This window comes from Drosophila santomea, chromosome 2L, assembly GCF_016746245.2.
Source record: "Drosophila santomea strain STO CAGO 1482 chromosome 2L, Prin_Dsan_1.1, whole genome shotgun sequence".
NCBI lineage: Eukaryota > Metazoa > Arthropoda > Insecta > Diptera > Drosophilidae > Drosophila > Drosophila santomea.
This window is the reverse complement of record NC_053016.2, coordinates 5,456,731-5,476,673: the sequence shown is the minus strand read 5'-3', so window position 1 is coordinate 5,476,673 and position 19,943 is coordinate 5,456,731. Positions and strand designations below refer to the sequence as shown.

At 40.4% G+C, this 19,943-nt stretch overlaps 1 protein-coding gene across 6 annotated transcripts in view; it reads right to left on the bottom strand.

The window, feature by feature from the left end:
* Positions 1–19,943, bottom strand: part of LOC120445222 (rap1 GTPase-activating protein 1) — a 79,973-nt gene that overhangs the window by 19,046 nt on the left and 40,984 nt on the right. For 5 of the 6 annotated variants that reach the window (XM_039625482.1, XM_039625490.1, XM_039625517.2 and 2 more), the window contains one exon: positions 19,377–19,581. In XM_039625482.1, coding sequence (XP_039481416.1) covers positions 19,377–19,581 — 205 coding nt within the window. Of the gene's footprint in view, positions 1–11,998; positions 13,405–19,376; positions 19,582–19,943 lie in introns of those variants that run through there. The other variant, XM_039625523.2, reaches the window with a different exon arrangement.

Genomic DNA, 19,943 nt, shown 5'->3' with positions numbered 1-19,943 from the left:
AGGCTGAGAGCGCCGAATGCCGCGTCCCAAATGCGAGCACAGCTTTTTTGCTGGGCATACACATACGTGACTTCCATGAGTCAACCCAACCAGAGGAGTCAGCCTCCCGCTCGACTCCTTGCCCCCCCCGCCATCCCATTAGTGCTCTGAACTTTGGCCAAAAAAACAAGTCAGGCAACGAAAAATATTCGCCAGTGCCTCGTTTTCCCTGGAGCTGCCAAAGGCGCACCTTTTTTGCTGCTGCCGCCCATTTACCACTATACAACTATACAGTCAGCATATAGCATATAGCATATAGCCCCCCCCCTGGTTATAGCCAACATCTATCCACCAACCAGCAACCAACATCCCCACCCATTCATGCCATTCACACAGTTCTTGTTTCGCCTCATTTTGCGGCTTGTGGATTGCGGCTTGTTTCCATGTCATAAGCGAGTTGCCTACATATTAAATCATCATAGAGCACCGGCAAAAACCGAAAACAGAAAACAGCAAAACAGCAAAAGGGTTGAGTTGGAGGTACGATGGTGGGCAGTGCCCATATCATTCTCCGTTTGGTAACCCCTCTTTTTGGGGACAGGCGCCGGCTGGAAATTACAATAAGCTCATGTCGAAACGCCCAAATGCGAAAATAGCAGCGACAACAAGCAGAATTAGCCATGTTAAGACAAAAAAAACCAGCAAGAGACATTCAGAAATGACTACACATTATGCGAGTTAAAAGTTAACTGCGGCTTTGAATGCTCTTAAGTCTGGATAAAAAGCACGTCCTTAATAAATAACATTTATATTTAATCCAAGTCTCTTAAAAACATTTTCCACCTGGATATCTGCTCATAAATCAGCCGCAAACAATCCCATATTTATCATTTAAAAGGTATACATACCACCATTTCCCCTTTTCATAAACAACTAATTTAAAGAGCTCCTCTTAACATTTCCGTTAGGGCACAACCCCGAAAAGAACCGACTTGGCAACCGATCCGGCCTTTGTCTATCCGATATGACATCATGCCAGCTCAACTCAACTCAGTTCAGGCGGCGATCTGTTGATTTGGCTCAACAAATGGAAGGAGACAAAGACAGGGCAAAGTAAATATAAAAAGACCAAAAACAGAAGACTGACCATTTGACGGCTCGTTTGAGTTGGTCGCAGGAGCTCCGCATTTCCCCCGCCACAAATCATCATCATCATCATCATCAGCATCGGCAGCTGTTGGAAATTTATAGGCAGCGACAGGGAAAACAATTGGCCACCAAGCGATCGACATCGTTTGACATTTAAATGTTTTATAATAAATGTCACCTGACAGCTGACAGAATGGCCAAGGAAGCGAGGGCTTTCACCTGGCGAGCTCCTGAGTTTCTGAGTTTGGCCATTTACGGATTGGTTTTCCTTCATTCTTGGCTGCTGTGGTTCGGGATTCGGAATTGCGCAATCTGCAGAGGAAGCTCCTCCAACCAGCATGACACTTTCCTCGTTTTTACAACTGCCTCATTTGCTTTATGTTTACAGCCCATTTGACCTTTGGTTCTTGTTGCCGTCTGAAGTCGTTAAGTGCTAAAGCGTCGAGCAAACAAAAACATATCATTTGTTTTACGCTTTCGGGCCTTGTTCTTTTTCTGTTTTTATTTGGCTGCGCTGCGGCTAATAATATTGTCAAATGAAGTGACACTAGTTTCGTTATTACCCGCAAAATAATCTGATTTCGGGAGGTGTGTCTCCACTTTGTCGGCAACAAAAATCAATACTTTTATCATATGCAAATAGACGAACAAAAGCAATTTGCGCCCAGCTTTTCGCTTATCTAATGTCTGAAATTCTAATATTTATTTACGAGCGGTGACGTGGAAAATTTTCTGGAGCATTGCATTGATTATATTGTGGGTTAAATGCATTCAAACGGAGTTCCAAATCAGCAGCCATAAAATAACACTGAACGTAAATAAATGATAAGACCAGCAGAATGTTTCATATGTATTTATTAAATAGAGCAGGGCTTCGTCAAAAATTAAGTGTGATTAAATTAGGGCAAAAGTGTACAGTTTGTTTAATGTACTACTTTATATTGTTTTAGTCATTTTATAAATGTCTTTTCAAATAGTAACATTTTCGCCATCTGTACATAGCTGCCTCATTAATTTGCAAAACTGTTTGCAACGCCATTTCGACGTGACCAGCCTCACATTCTTAAAAATATATACATACATGTATGTATACAAACAAATGATCGTAAATAAATTGGAATTGTCGTACCTGGCGCTGGTTTTCAGATGTCCCCCATAAACATTTCAGAAAATATACTTTTTACGAGCCAAACAAAAAGAGTCAACCATAAACAATTAACTAAAAATAAAGTAAAACCAAAACCGAACCGAGTAAGAGTCAGAAGAAACCGAAGCGTGTGGCATGCAGTAATGAGGATTTACGAAAGGTGGTGACCATAGGGCTTGGATGGCGATCCCGAACGTGACATCAGCACATGGCTCGCTCTCGGGCTTGAAACCCCCGGGAAAATTCAGGTAGGAGAATAAAAACCTCGGTGGTGCCCAATTCGTGGAAGGCTGCGGACTGCTAAGCATTCTGGAGGGAGGCAACGAGACGAGAGACGCCTGTCATTAAGTGGCAGGCGCCAGGGACAGGAAACTGAATTAGTGCCACCTACGCGCTGCTGCCACGCCCACAGCGCCCACACGAGTCCTCCTCCGCAGGATGTAAATTGACTTGACTGCAGCGCAAAAAAAAAGAGGAAAAATTGCGAAGAGAAAAGAGGGAAAATCCATAGCAAAGTCAGCTCAAAGGCAATTTGCGGCAATTAAAGATACATTCGTATCTATGTATCTATGTATCTGTGCATCTGTGCGACGGCGTGTGCGAACGCAAAATTGGCTGTCCATTAGCAAAACGTTGATTTTGTGTTATTTTACTCAATTTACTTGCCATTGACATTTGAACTTGTGTGGCTCTGATTAAAATAGACCAAAGAGAGTGTGTGAATAGAAATAGCAGCAGAAATCACAAAAGATTTATTGAAATTAGTCAAATACAATACTGAGAACCAGGAATGTGAATGGATAGTTTGTATCTATAGTATTGACTTCGAATTTATGGGACATTGCTGGGCAATTTATTGGTTCTTGGGTGAATGACTCAAGAAGCGGCTCTTGGTCTTTGAATTTTGTTCATTTTTTGATAGTTTTCCAAGTGACTCAACTCACGACTCTGCCCGTTTCGATTAGGTAAAACACAATGTCTAGACTGCCAGACCGAGCATGAAGGATAACTAAGGTTTCAATTTACAGTCCATTTTCTAAGCTATTTTAGTGTTGCACTAGAAAAAAAAATATATATCCTAATAAATAACTTGCCAATAAATACAATTTAATCATTGGATACTTTGATCTTCATAAAAATATGAAGATGGAATGATACACTGTAGCTACATTGATGGAATTTCATTTGACAATCCAATTTTTTCCAGTGATTTTCGCAATTTAAAACCTTAGTGCAGCCAAAGGCCATTCGGGTGGGTGGTTTCAATCGCGATCGGGTGACTTTGCGAGTGTTATTGTATTATTGTGACGAGTCCGCCAAACTGCTGCTCAGACACACCTTGCACACGAATTTGCCACCAACAATGACGCCAGCAATGCCTGGTAATTAGCCACGTTTGACTTTTCGTTGAGCAACAAACAATGCAAAGTAAAGCAGCAGAAAAATATTTATTTTTTTGCCTTTCAAATGGTAAGTGTATAAAGATTGTAAAATTGATCCAAAACCGGTTTTTTCCCCCGCCACATGTCCATCAAGAGTTGTGCTAATTGACCTCTGAAAATTGAATCTCTGCGGTTGGTTTTCCAATCCAATCTCTCGGCTAGTTATCTGAAATTGATTTTGATTTTGTTTTGCTCCGCTCTGCTCCGCTCCTAATTAAAATGAAAGTTGTGCGAGGCAAAGTGAAATTGTTGCAAAATGTACATATAATAGAGTGGCAGTGACTTGAATGATTGATTCAGAAAATATCCGAGCCAATTGGCATTGCAATTCCAGCAATTGCAAATTGTCATAGAAAGCATTCGAGTCAGTCAGCGCGAGTCGACAGGCAAATTGAAATAATTGCCAACGCAGAGTGAGATAAATTTCCCGAAGCGAATCTGAAAAAAACGTATCAGAAGAAATCTAGCTGAGAACCAATTAAGGAATTTGAAAGTGATAAAAGTCGGCCAAAGAAAGTGTCTTTAAAATTCTCCGGGGGAAAAAAATTTTAGATGATTTTCAAGCGTTTTAAAACGCTTTTCAGTTTGTAAAGCCTGCAATGACACAGCTTGTATTTATAAACAAAGATTTAGCACTTCTAGATTCACGATTGTGCATATTTCTATAATTATATCCTGACTAATGCCAAGGTAAATCAATGCTTAAATTACAATTGTGTATATATGCCATATATTGGCAGTAATTACACACATTTGTTGCTGTATTGTTCGAGTCAAGCTCAGCTGTCTACAGTTTGACAGCCACTGGTTGAATTATGATTACATAAGCGGACTCCGTCAACAGCTCGTTTGAACGGCAAATACCGAAGTAAAGCCAAATAAACTTGTTCGTTTAACACGAGAACTGTGAAATCAACTACGGCTAAAAATTGTTTGTAAATAAAACTCGTTTACCACGGAAAAAACGAATCAAAAAAAAGGCAAAGAAACCTGTACTTAGCTGGCATGTAAATTTTTAATGGCACAAGTTTTTCATTAAACACACATCTACTTTTTAAATGGTGAAGTAATGAAGAAAAAATATAATTACTTGGCATGCTTAAAGTGTTGATGGCATGTATATAGATACATTTTATACAAATTGTGTAAGAAAAAGAGTTGAAAGTTAATTAGTTTACTTTGTATAGATCAGAATTAGCTAGAGATAGATATTTGAAACTGGGAATTACTCCCTGTATACAGCATATAAATCAGTTGGCCCATGTACAGCAAACGTCATGACCATATGCTGAACCAATTCCGATTCCCACTTGCACTTCAACTGCGACGACAGACGACGACTCGAGAGGCCCTCAGAATTCGAAGTGTGGGGGAGTGGCAGTAAAATGAAGCGACCTGGAGCAAAACACTTGCAGCTGTTCCCGATCCACTGCGGTCGCATTCGGGTACTTTACAGCACCACTGGCACCACTGGCACCGCTGGCCCCACTGGCACCACCAGAACAACCATCAGAACCACCAGAGCCGTCAGTTAGCAGCTGGTATGAAAGTTTTTCTGGGTCACCAACGCATCGAAAACGAACAAAAAAGGAGAGAGGAGCAAAACAAACGCTGCTGGTTATGGCAACTTTTCACTTCTCTTGCCCGGCAAAACAAAGACAACAAAGCGTGGCGAGAAGACAACGGCGCAAAATGATTCTTCAGCCTTCATCTCATCTCGGCCAGTTGGGGATAAGCATCTCGCTTTGGCTCCACGGCAGGCATCAAATGCAGCATGGGCCCGCATATCTCGGCTTTGCCATCTAGGCCCGGCGCACATGGCGTATGCGCAATATGGCCCACAAAGCGGACGCAACGTAGGAACCACGAAGATGGGATACCCTTTTTGCTGCTGTCATGCGAAATAAGGATATTATTTCTTCATTGGTTTACCGTATTAATGATAAGAAACTGAAACATCTTAAAGTGCATATTTGCAAGTCCAAATACCCTTCACTTAAAGAGAGGTATCAACCAAATGGCAAACTTGAGCGTGCAATGCCTTGGAGGTTCTACTCCGAAGCTGTGCCTGCTGTGATTATGATATACATAAATCTCCGGCTCATAGAGAGATGCAGGGAAATGGAGAACGTGTGGAGAGTTCAAAGACCGCCAGTTGGCTAATAGATTTCATCGCAGAGTTCTCGGCGGCCAAAACGCCGTTGCTTTAAAAATTGAAATTCCTCGGTCGTTTGATCTACGTGTGTGTGTGTGGTGTGTGGTGTGTGTGACCCAAATTGCTTTTTAGACTCTGCCGCCAATTAACGAAACAGTTGCAGTTAGCCAAATGTATCTAATCATGACAAATTACATTGTGCAAATAATCGAATCGGGAGACGGCGAACGGAGCAGACGCCGGCAATTATGTTAATTGATAGTAAAAGTCAAGTTGCGATCTCAAGTCTCAAGTATCAAGTCTCGGTCTCGAGCTCAGATGGTGTTCGCATCTGTATCTGCAGCTAATTAAAAGCGAACTCCAAATGCAAAATGTTGCAATTAGTTTGTCAACAAACAGACGCGACAAGGTTTCCACTTCGGGCCGCGGAATTTCGTTTCGTTTCGTTTCGTTTTAGCCCGCACTTTTGGAAAATCCGAGCCTACTGGCGTCTGTTGGCTCAGCTGCTGCAATTTAGGCCAACAGAGGGGAAGGGGGAGTGCTGCGGCATGTGCTAAATTTGCCAATGTTTAAACAAAACTTAGAGTCAGATAACAGATATGCAAATACCATAAACGGAGACACAAAGAATGCGTATAAATAAAAGTAAAATAAAATAAACAAATGCGAAAAAGAGATATACAAACACAGGCGAACTCGAATGTAGTTGGGAAAGTTCGTATTTACTATAGGAGATAATTGTATCCTTACCCAATCAAATGCCCCTCAATGGCTGGCAAATTAGGTAATCGATAAACGCTGATAAGATACGATTTTCTGCATGCAATGCTGTAATTTGCATGTGCGAAAAGGGGCTTCTTCAAAAGAATCTATTATTAAACAATGTTCACTCTATAGAAGTCATAATATTTTGGGAGACAAATAAGTTTCTACTTCTGTTTTAGCCCAATTTTAATTTATTTCAGTTTTCAAGGCAATTTTTCAGCCACAAAAACCGCAGCCGTTGGCCACAAAAATGATTTCCCTCATATAATTTGAGTTCTACTTGCGTTTTTCACTCGCTGGCAGAGTCGTGTCAAAATGTCAGGCAAAATAAATGGCCTCCAGTTTATGGAGTACCATGTGGTCATAAATCGAGACATCTAGCATGCCTGCCTGCCTGGTCCACTGTGCCAAGCTCCACTGTGTATACTTTTTTAATTCGGTTTTTCTGTTTGCTTGGTTCTATTTCGAATGGCTGCCTCGTGTATTATTCTTGTTTTTATACGTTTTCAATTTGGGTCAATAACATTTGGCAACTTCAGTGCGTCGCGGACAAGAAACGGCGAGAAAAAAGGCGCCAAGTTCGCCGATCGGAGGCCAAAACGAACATACAATGGTTGTTGCCAAAGTTAATTGCAATAAAATCGCAACAATGGCAACTATTTTTCATTAATTTCAAATTGAAATGAGCGCCGAGCAATTTTCACAAATATGCCATTAAAAAAATCGTTTTTCGTTTGAGCTGAGCCGCTTCTATAGAAACGATTTGTTTTGTTTAGTCTATAAAACAAATAAAGCGAAAGCGATTAAAATCACCGCGTGCGTATACATATATATATAGATTCATATATCGAAATAGTTTGCATATAGAAAACAAAGTGAAAATCTGGGCGACATAATAAAAGTATTAACAGAATATTTAATACGAATATCTGGGCTTATTTATGACCGTCCATAATGAAAAGTGAAACAACTTTTACTTTTGCTTTGGGGAGGGCAAACAAAAGCTATAGCGGCACAAAGACTGACAGATTCTTTTGAGTGAAACTTTTGGGTGAAAAATTTCATAATTTCGAGCTGTTTAAAGGTGTGCGGTTGGCATAGTAAATATATATCGTTCAGAACCGATTTCGCCATATAACCACTTTATTTGTCAACAGTTGACATCGACTGTCGCAACTTTGTCAGCTTTCAATTTGTCAAGATTCTTTTTTAGAAGGTGGAAGTGTGTCTCTGATGGCCCTCGAAAAAGAAAAACAAACCAAGCAGCTGCCGAAAAGTGTTTTTTGCGTCCAAACACGAAAACTGTTTAATCATTAAAGAAAAGATACACAAATAATGTGCGACCTTATCTTTGGTTTAAATTTGTATATCTAAATAAAGACGTATGATAAAAATGTGTTTCTTCTTCATTTCTGGCAAATAAAGGCAGACGAAGAGACCTCCAAAATGATATCTTATCTTACAACACAACAGCAGATAGAGATATACACTGTGGAAATGTGTGGCTAAGATAGCCCACTGAAAACTGTGTTAAGGTAGCTAATAAGCTAGTGTCAATGTTTGGCCAAAGCTTCCATTTAAGTAACCGCAAATGCACAGAATTGACTTCATTGTCTCCCCCTCAACGCAATTTTATATTTTCATTTTTATTTACAATTTTTTTTTTCTTGTGATTGCTTTTACCGCTGCCATCAGCAGCAGGTACAACAAAAACAATGCTGGCAAGTCAATGTCGTCAACACAACTTTTAACATTACACAATAACAGCAGCAGCAACAGCAACAGAAACCAAAACAACAATTGCTGGCTAGGTTTTTCATGCTTTTTAATGCCGCATTGTCATCACATTTGTTGCCATTACTTAGATATATGCATATGTACATACGAGCCTCCATATAAGCCATTGTATATGCGGTGCCAACAATTGCTGCCACTGCGAATGGGTTAAAAGTGGGCGAGCCTCAGATACAAATGGAACTGGTAACGCTTTGAGGGAAAATGTTATGCCAAATAATAGTAATAGCTAAGGGTTTTTATCTAAAGGCGACAATAGTTTATAAATAAGTGACAGTCAATAGCAGCGAAGCTGTAGTTTCATGTGTTATAACTTCACTTGCTTTACTTTGAAATACATTTTCCTAATCGCATATTAGTTACCTAATCAATTCTCTATTTATCACACATTGAACACCGTTTTCCCAATTATACCCGACAGCAAACAGCAAGCAATCTATTTCTGTATAGTTGTCTTGCCATAACAAGATTCTCAACTGATACCTAACCTATCCCGAAAACATTTCCTGGAAGGCCCTATCGATGGCTACTTTCTCTGCTCCTCGTGGGTTTGTTTACCATTCAGTTTACCATTGATCCATCGGTTGCCGAGTCTTATCTGGTATATAGGATCTCGGGCACTACCTGCTCTTATCGGCGCCTCTCTTGCTCCTACATTGTAGGGCATTTGCAGTATCGTGTGGGTTATCCTCTGTCTGGAGTTCCCCTACTCGACTTTACCGCCTTCTTCCTGCTTTTCGCCCTCTTGTGTGGGCATTGCATTGTTGTCTGCTTTTAATCAGTCGCAGTCGCAGTCTCAGGCATGGCATAATCATCATCATCGTTCTCCTGCCAACATCATCATTATTGTCAAAGAGCAGACATAATTTTTTCATATTTTGCCTCATTTCTTTTTTTTTTGCTAAATGGTAAATGCAAAATGGATATCCGGTGCTGGTCGTTCCCAGAAGGAAGTGCGCGGTGGCTTTAGCAATTGACTAACTGAACGATTGACTAAATGACGCAGAACCACGGGCCATGAATCACAACAGAGTAGTACAAAAAAATAAATAACCGAGCAGACCGAAAAGGAGTCTTTTCATTAGCAGTTCTGTTCCCCTCTCGTGCATGCTCCTTTTTTACCCATTAATCGTGGGCCATTATGCAAGACACGCGCCTCCAGCCCAACTGCAATCCATATGCATTATATATATGCACTAGGTATATAGTACATATCGGGGGTAGAGGGGGATTTACGAGGTATGGGAGTCGCCTGCACCTCTGCACCTCTGCACCTCTGCACCTCAGCACCGATCGTTAGTTACATGCTGGCCATTTAAGGGCAGGCAGTCTTCGAGTGGCGACAAAAAGCGAAAGCGTTTCCGAGAGACCTTGAGGCGGTTTCTTCAACTCGTTCTCGGTTTCAGAATTGTCCAACCCCCTTCCCCTGTGCAGTATCACGGTACGAGAGTATCTTGAAGTGCACACACAGCAGGAGATTACGAGTGGGAGAAAAACGCAGGTCTCTAAACATTTCAAGTGGTACCCTTTATTCAGAATTAGCCGGGGGAAACCTTGACATCAAACGCACCGAGAAATTTCCCCAGCTGATACGTAGGCATCGAAAGTATCTGGCAGATACACAAAGGGATAGCACATGTGGAATGCTTACGAAATCGAATGAGGGAGATACCGAATGTATCTGCTAAGCAAGCAGCGAAAGTTTGTGGCTTTTTGTATTCAACATCATCATCTGTATCATCAGCAGACTGAATGGGGCCTAAAGATTATATTTGCTCACATATATGCGCACAGAAAGCAAAACTGTCGCTATCTATCTCTGAAATATTCAGTTCTCGAGTAAGAATGTAAATGCTGAATACTTATTAACTTGGGTCAGGCATTTGTAATCACAGTAACAATTGAAAATCTTAAATACGTTTACAAGGAAACTGCATTTTGTTTAGTGTATCAAAATTCCAAAACGAACAGCCACAAATAAAGTGAATTAAATGCGGATAAAATCGCAAGAGACAAAGAAATGTACAAGGTGGCGATAACAATTTTGGGAATTGGGGAATTCGAATGGAGAACGAGGCTAAAAACCTCAATTGGAGCGTGCGATCTATCTGTGTGTGTGTTTGGCGAAAGTTGTGCAAGTCAAAAGTATCTTAGAGATACATTTGCTGATACACAGAGTAGGGGAAGAGAAGCTTGGTGTAGAAGTAAAAGTGCGTAGGTAAAAGCTTCGAGCGGAGAATGCGGCTAATGGGCATAATGATGATGAATGCAATCACAATCTCAATCTCAATCTCAATCACAATCAACAACCCAATCATCGTCATCATAATGATGAGTCCCTAGACCTCGTACCAAAAACTTGATTCCGCTTTCGCTGCGGCGACGGCCGTTGAGTGATTTATACGAAATGTGTCAACTCTGGCTGTCTTTTGTATGTCTCTCCTTCTCTGCTTCTCTTCGTTTTCTAGTTGATTTTCCAATCGACCAACAAATTGCCTCCGAAGATTCTTGACTTTCTAGGTAGTAACGCCAACAAATTGTGGGCACTGTCTTGCGACATAAAAATTACAAAGCATCATTCAACACACATGTTGTGTTATCAGTGAGGCGTTCATGGAGTTGTTGACTCTGACTTTATTTAAATTAAGCAACTTAAAAGCACAAAACAACACACTCGCACTGAGACCAAGTCATGTGTGAACAGACGCTGAATAACATTTTAATGGAAATTACAATAAAACGAGCGTTTTTCATTCATTTTTTTGGTATTAAAGCGGGCCATATTCGGTGGCGGTTGATAAGCCATCGAGAACGATCCGGGAACAGACCCCACAATGGTTTCATGGAGCAGTTTCAAAAGCCATTATCAGGAGCATTAAAAAGGGGGAATTAAAGTGGAAGTTGAGTCTGGCAATGGCTCACAAACTGTGTACAAAATATAAGGCAGTGAACCCCTTATATGGAGTTTAAAATTGTTCCCTTAATCGACAGCTTAAGATAAAAACTATACAAATAATTCAAGTAATTCCCTTTTATAAAGGTTCTGTAGTATTACGTTGAAATTTATTATCGCAAATGTAAAATGTGTACAACAAATCGATTCAAGCTTTAGATATAAGATATAAGCAAACTCAAAGTAGGCAAGTATGTCCCCTAAATGTTGTGTGTACAAAATCAATTAACAATTACACGCTTGTGTGCAGAAGGGCAACCGATTGATATAATCTTGCTATCTAATCACAAATATAAAAAACGATTTGAAGTACAATAATGAGTTTTTGTTGACTTCCAATTGCTCTCAAAACTCGCATTTCAGCTGCACTTTGACACCCACACAGTGCGATTGCTCTCAAAATGTGCAACAACGTGTTTGTGACTAACCGCAAACAATGCCTAAAGAGAAAAACAACAACATCAATTACAAACGCCCAAATTGCATTTAATTAATGGAAATGTATCCCAAACGTAATGCCCTGTTTTTGTTGTTGTTGTTGTTGTCAAAACAGTATCGGAATTGGAATTGGAAATGGGATCGGGTTAAGAGATATTGTATATGCCCACACATACCTCGCGATTGTTGTTGTTGTTCATATTATTGTTGATGTGGTTGTTGTTGTGCTGCTGCTGATGAGCGTTGTTGTTGTGTCCACTGTTGCTGCTGTTGCTGTTGCCGTGATGGTGATTGTTGTTGCTGTTGCTGCTGCTGCTACTATTGCCAATTGAGCCCGATATACGCGATCCGGGGGAGTCGCGCCATCTCAATACCCCCATGACTGCCTGACGCACCCAACGTCTTTCGGCACCTTCGCTGTAAAATGCCACTGTTGTTTGTTGCTGCTCGTTGTTGCTGCTGCTGCTGCTGCTGCTGCAGTAAGTACTGCTGCGGCTGCTGTTGCTGCGTTTGCTGCTGCTGCTTCAGAAAGTTCGTCCTACCACTGCATTGGTTCCGGGTCAATCTTAAGCTTCAGCTCCGGATCTTCTAGGCCAAAGTATAGATTTAATCCTTTGAAATTGCAGTTTCCGCTTCTTCAACTTGTTTGCTTCTATTCGCCAAAGTGCATATTATTTGAAGTTCTAAAAGTTACTGCTGTGGGTATTATATCTTCTATCTCCTCTAGCTTTTTTTTATTATTTTGTTCTTCTGGCGCTGTTGATGCTGTGGCTTTTTCAGTTAACTTCTTGAAGGGTTTCTGCTTCTATTGTGGGCGTGCTTAGATCAAATTACTATTTTCCCAGATGCTGCTGATGCTGAAATTGCAGTTGCTGCTTCGTTACTTCGCAAACTCGACTTAGCAATGTCCGTAGCTCTGAAAGGGTTTTCCTTAGTGGGCGGTTTCGGGCTTAAAAATATATTCTCTGGTAATTGCTATAATTTTTGTTAACCTTTTGCTTTCGGCTGTTTTGCTCGCACCAAACAGTAACAATTTTTTTTCCATAAATATCTCTTTTTTACGAGGTTTTTAACCCGTTTGACGGGTTTTTTTGCGCTCTTGCTGGGTGACTGTCAAACTGCGGCTTATATGCAAATATTGGGGCTTTCAAATTTTCGGCCAACCAATTTCTAGGCAAATAATTTCACTTGGATCGGCTCATGCATATAGATGAGAGTGTATATATATATATATAGATATAAGATTGTAAGATTTTTGATGCGTGTTTTATTTTCGTAGATGCACCGCACTAACACACACCGAAACACGCATATTTACACCGATGCAGTTTGGTTTATTGCACTCACAACATCGGTTTTCGGTTGTTGTTGGGTTTTATTTCGGTTTCAGCATGGAGAAACCGAGAAAAAAGAGCAGATTCTGCCGCTTCTTCTTTTAAAAATAACTCAAAATGCGTTTGCCCCTCGGTAGTTGTTTTTGTTTTGAATTCGTAACGAACAAAAACACGAACGCGAACAGGAGAGCGAGATTTTTGAATTCAAACCGGCTCAAACTCAAACAAACGTCTGCTTGCGGCAAATGAGAAACGGCAACTGAAAAATATCCAATGTTGTTTGCTGCCTCTGCCGATGCCTCTGTCGCGCTGCTCTGCCAACGCACAGTGGGGCAGACATGACAATTAAGAACCAAGAAAAGCCATTTTGCGTTTGAAATCAATATAACTTTTGTAAGTAATAAATTCAGTGTATTGTATCAATGGTTTTGTGTACAACGATTTAATATATATTCCTTACAATTTTATATCATATGATATATTCTTGTACTAAGAAATTTACTTTCACTTAATCTTAATTTTTATATATATGTTATGATATAAACAATTAGTTCTATTCAAAATTGAATAACTTTATCACAATTTAAATATATCATATTCATTAAAAAGCCTGTATTTGTGCCCACTGTGCAACGTTGCCAGCTCACAAAATGCACTAAAAAATACCAAGCCTGGCGTTCAGTTGGAGCTGTGTGTGTCAGAGCGAGTACGATAGATGACCGCAGAAACAGAACGACGCCAAGGGGGAGGAAAGAGAAAGAGCATGCGTGGGAGCTGAGAGGGCGCCAACTTTGAATGGAGTGTTTATTTAAATTATGTTTACTAAATTATTCATCATGTAGCTGAAATAAGTCAATAAATTATAAAGATAAAAAAAATAATATTTTTAAGTTGTAAAATTTATTATTGAATTATTTTGTAGGTTTTTAAATTCCCCTTAAAATAGTGAATAATTATTAAATATCTTAATTATTTCAGAAATAAAAAATGCATGTACAATCACTACTAAGCAATTCGAATGCAATCATCAAATTTTTAAACATTTACTCACATAAGATTGTAGAATACTTCAAATTGTGTTCATCTTATATCACAAATAAAATAAACAAACAACTCACTAAATGAGTACAAGTTATACAAACATTTCAAAATGTTATCAGAATAAGTGCCAAAAACATAAGTCACGCCATAACTGATATTAACTAAAGCTCCAAATCATTCGCTGTTTCCTCCTTTTCTTAGCCCCTCTATAAACATATCCAATTTATGATTGCTACTAGCCTGACCTTGGCATTCGAGACTTTAAATCTATCGTGCTATATACTAAATTTAGTTTGATATGGCATTAAGTTAATGGAGGGGCGGCCAATCAACACGTCTGTTTATAAACAAAATGTGACCAAAAAGAAGCGAAAGAGAAATAAAAACTATTTTTGTTTAGGTTCTTTTGAGAGGTGCATATATGTATATTGTGAGAATCTTCACATAACTAGTTGTTAGATTCTAATTATAAAACTTTCAAATTATAAAATAAAAGTAAATCATAGATGGAAGCTTCAATTAAAAGATATTAATTGGTTAAAGTAGCAATGTCCATTGAAATGAACATTTTGTTGTCAGAAGCTGCAATCACTTGTGTAGTGCACATAGATGACTCGCTTAATAAACACGTATCTGCAGAAGTAGATGGATATTAGCTTTGAAAGATGGATAGACAGAAAGATGGATTTCGCTGGCTTCCAGAGCGCTTCTCATGGTTAATTGGTTATGCTGAGCCCGCATCTGAAATCTGCCGCAGAGCTTTAAATTCCATGTGAAAGAGTTTTAAGTTGAGGTTTGCCCGGTTTTACTATATTTTTTTTTTGTATTTTTTGTATTTTTTTTTACTTTATTTCTGTGGCTGCTGCCGCTGTCAGCTGGCAATCAACAACGAAGTCAGCGAGGCAGCAACAAGGTAAACATCAGAGACAGCGAAAACGGGGGTAAGGAGTGGGGATACCCAAGGGTATCCATGGGAGGGGCGACGGGGGGTTCCTGTGGGTGGATGACACGGCCCTAGGTTAATGTCAGAGATTCGCCAAAAAATGAGGCAAGCCGAAGGAAAGCATTTTAAAGTTGCATTGTTCGCAATGCAGGGAAGACCATAGAAGAGGAAATTAAAAAGCCACGAATGAGTAACGGAAAGATTTCCACATGGCAAAGTTGAAGAGTGGCACAAGGAGATACTCATGTGTAGTAAACGGGGAAAGGTAAAGCGGCAGCATGCAACAAGCGGAAAATAATTATAAATTTTAAGTGCCACAGTGCAGGAGGGATAGAGATACATAGAGGGTATACATTCAGGGTATCTTTTCGGATTGCTTGCTTTTTTTTTTTTTGGGATAATTTACTGGCCGCGGTACGGATACTTGTACGTGTAGGTAGATGATGGTGATAAACATCGCACATTTCTGACTTAGAATCCATACGTGAGTGAGTGTGTCGCCCTCTCTGTCTGTTTCTACACTTGAAGAATGGTTTGGTAATAAAGGTTTCTCTAAACTACGTACTGCTTTATTTTGATCCTAGAAAATGTTTTAAAGTAAAAGTACAAGTCGTATGTCCTAAAATCAATCGAATGTGCATATTTTTCCATAAACATAAAATGTTAAACATTTGCTTTCGTTTACATTATGAGTAATTAAATATTATTGTATATGTGAGTTGTGGCCAGTGCACCGCTCTTCCCTTCGCCGTTTCGCCGACTGTGAATGCAGCTCATTTTCATGGCGCTGACTGTGGGAGTAGGTTGCTCCGGTCTGCGGACTCCGGGCCTTTCCTCTGTTTTCGGCCAGGTTTTCAGGCACCTCCAGCCGGCGAAAGAGACAGCGACTGAGTATTAGAAAGAGGCGGTTGCACGGACGGAGATGGAGACTTTGTCGTTGCGGCTGACGACCATCGCAATTAACAACTTCAACGTTCGTTGCATTTGCCGGGAGTCAAGTCCACAGCGCTCGCCAGTGACTGCTCAACTGTGAGTAGAGGAGTAGAGGAGTGGAGGAGTGGAATCGGCGGGGTAATGAGAAGGGAAAGAGAAGAGATGGGCAGACAAATTGCACTCGGCGAGCACCACAAACTGAGACAAAGACATAAGAGACTTCTAATGTGTGTGCGGCTAAAGACGAGGGGGAATGGTGCAAACACCGAAGCCACAGTCCGTGAAAAATATGCAAGAAAAAGTCCAAAGCAACCCAAATGAAATGGCCAAAGTATATTTTTATAATGGGAATTGAAGGGAATTGGGGAGAAAAGCGAGAGAAGCGGCAAAAGCGGGAGTCGCGCATAAATTTCCAGCGAATCTTAGATGGCGGAAGGTTCTCCTCCATAAAACAAAGGGCCCCAGATTTCCGGCTTCATGGGAATGCAGCAAAAGGTGGAAAAAGCCGCTTACAAAAGACTAGCAAAAATGTATGTACCTAAAATTTGTATTCATTTTCCCTAAAAAAAAGTCTTAAAACTTACGAAAACTCCATGCCTAGGATTTCTAAATATTTTTCAGAGTATGAATAATGAATAAGAATGTATTAATCATATCAACCGGAAAACAATTTGTTTGTTAAAAATGCACATTTGCCAGTAAACAATAAATGATAGAAATATACTAAGAACTAAGTCAAGTTATTACGAAAAATATCTTAGCACTGTGTCCATTTGAAATAACTCATAACCTAGTAATGAAATGTCCCTCAATTATTTCCTGTGTAGAAAAATACTAACCCGTAACAACTGATATTTGGGCAGCTTAATTAGCCGCTGAGGATAGGGTATGAAAAAAGGGGGGTTAAGGGTGACGGACGGAATTTAAACATTCCCAGGCAAACCTTTATTAGCCCCAAACTATGCAAGTGAAAAAACGTGCGAGAAACTATACAATAGGGAGCGTAGATACGCAGGGAAATAAAAAAAAGGAGAAAAATAAATAGAAAAGGTTGCGAGGAGCTTAACTGGAATTCCGTACACAATGGCATGCAGAGTGTGGAAAACTCCGGAGGAAAAGTCACTCGCTCTCGCACTCAGGAATGATTTTCCACATGGCACGTGGCCAAACGCCACAGTTTGACAGCCACTGGCCTGAGCCAAAATTCAATTTTACCAACTTGAGCAAACATAATTTTCAAACACGGTCTGAGAGTCAACCCAGTTTTGCCTCAAGATGCTAGACGAGACTTTCTGCCAGACTCCCCTTTGCTTTTTTCCCCTTTTATTTTACTTTTAGCGGAGGAGAGCCTGCATAAAAGGCACTCGAATGTGGATGAGAAGGCTGCATCTTGAGAAAATATAGCATAGGCTTGGCTTTCGAGGCGGAGATGTGGGATAAGGGATGCGGGCTGCGGGTTGCGGATTGCACTTTGCTGCACTGCTAAAAACCACTTGTGGATAGGGGGTGAGGGGTCGTGGCTGTTTTGCCTTTTGATATAGAAAAGTTTGCCTCCGAAATTGTTGCGAAAACTAAATTAAAATCTGAAAAGACTTGCCCAGCAAACGGGTGGGCTGCAAAAAAAGCAAAAGATTGAGAAAAGGCCAAACAGGAAACGATATAATTCTTAAAAAAAAGGCCAAGTGGATTATGCTCTAGAAACTCGACGGAGAATGAAATTGGAACTTTATAGTGAAGGTGCTTAAATGGGGTTTCTGAAACGGACAGACGTGTTGTTATAAAACAGATACATAGTATGTGTTGCTTATTTAGATTCATGTGATTAATGCTGCTTCTAAATCATAACTCTTTTTAATAAAAGTAAGGTTCACTTCTTTTTGAAAAAATATGCTTTAAGTAAAGCATTTTGAAGTGTTTTTGTAATATCCTTTTTTAAGGATTGTAAAAAATGCATGCAAATACTGGTGCATACTTTTAGGAGCTTTGAAATTTGCAAGGCGCTGCATCACTCAAAGGTTTGCATAACTTGCGATAGATGGCGCTGAAAAACGCCACCAACGGTTATAAGTCGCAACTTGAAATAATAGTTCACAAAATAGCCGGCGCGTGTGCAAATGGCGCCACTCAGCTTTGCAGCAATTCAAACGAAACAAACCAATGAAAGTATGCTACATTTATTATACAATTAAAAGGTTTAATAGATTATTAATCAAAGGATACTTTTTGCAAAACTCCAACTAGAATCCTTCATTTTCATTTAAAAATATTTAATGTTTTGAGTATACCTGGATTGCAGTCTTACTAAATGAATTTCCAAATTTTGTACAATTTATAAAATTAAATTAAGTCAAAAATTAAATTAAATTTTCGATTTTAAAGTTTTTGGACTCCCTCCTTCAACAGATTATTGGATCTATTCCTCAAGACTCTGCTAATAAATTTTGCTATGAAGTGACCGAGCCACACCTGACAGCTGCCAAAAACTTCAAAGACCGCAACTGAATCGTAAAAATTGACATCAAACCAACCAGCCGAACGAACTAACCAACCAAACCCACCAACCACTTAATCCCTGGCAGCACACACCCGCACCCATAAGTATTAACCCATGACTGCCGAACAATTTGCCTATTAAACCAGGAGACGGAACCCCAAAAAGACCACAACAAAGCGCAGATTATGCCAAATTATACAGATGTTTTGGAAAGGTAAAGTCGTTGAAGGTTTTTTTTTTTTTTTGGTTTTTGTGTGTCTTTGAGGGGGATGGTGGTATAGGACTCCTCATATGAGGTATTGTTGTTGGTGGCTCTTTGTTTCGATTAATGTAGGTTCGCCCACCATTTCGCTGCCTTCGTCCCATACACCATGCAATCTCCCATTGGCAATTTTTATGGCTTGGCGGCAATAAAATGAAATTTTTACTACTATAGGGTGGGGAAAATGAGGTATATACACGTACTATACATGGGCAACTGCAAGTTGGACTTTTATGGGTCAGTCCATCACACACACACACACACTTAGATTAGTGGAGCATATGCCCGGGGACAAGGCGAGTCCGAAAGGGCCGATGACCAACGTTGGACAATTGCCAGCCCATTGTCGTAGGTCAAGAGGTGGTCTATCTAGATAACGTGCAGGAGTGGTCTATCGCTGAAGGAACTTAAAGCAACCAATTGTATGCACTGCTAATTTAATTGCTAAACTTATGATCAACTTAGTTATTTTCGAAAACCCCTTAAGAACCCCTTAAGCAAACAATTAAGGGTTCCGCTCGAGGGACTTTCTTTTCATTTTACGCACCTGAGAGAAGTAAGCGGGCAGGACGCAGCGCTGGTCGTCGAGTCGCGAGCACTGCACACGCTCGAGCAGCTCGAAGAGATCCTGGGTGGCTGTGGTGGCTCCGGCTCCGCGCAGGCGTTCCGGACTGTGGGTGACGCTGCCCGAGCCACTTCCTCCGCCCGCCGGTTGCTGCTTCTGTGTGTTGGCCATAAAGGCATGCTGACGTCTGCAATGGGAAAAGAAAAACAGGAAACGGGTTAATAACCAGGCACGCAAAGAGTCAATCACTGGAGCAGCAGTTGGAGTTGGCACAGCTGAGCTTCAGATTCGCGAAGCACGCAATCTCTTCATGCTTCGGAGACAGAAGACCTCCTTCGTTCGATTCACTGAGCAAACACTCAAGTGGCACACAGGGGTTAACCTCGGCCACTGCGAGGGGTTAAGATTGGGTTTGCTCTACCCGACAACTTATGCTATTCCCATAAAACACGATCGAAAGTGCCACTACAGTGCTCAAGACTTCCTGACTTTGAGAGCTCATGGAGGTATTCTCAAAGAACCATCGATGGTTTCATAAAAAGAACGTTT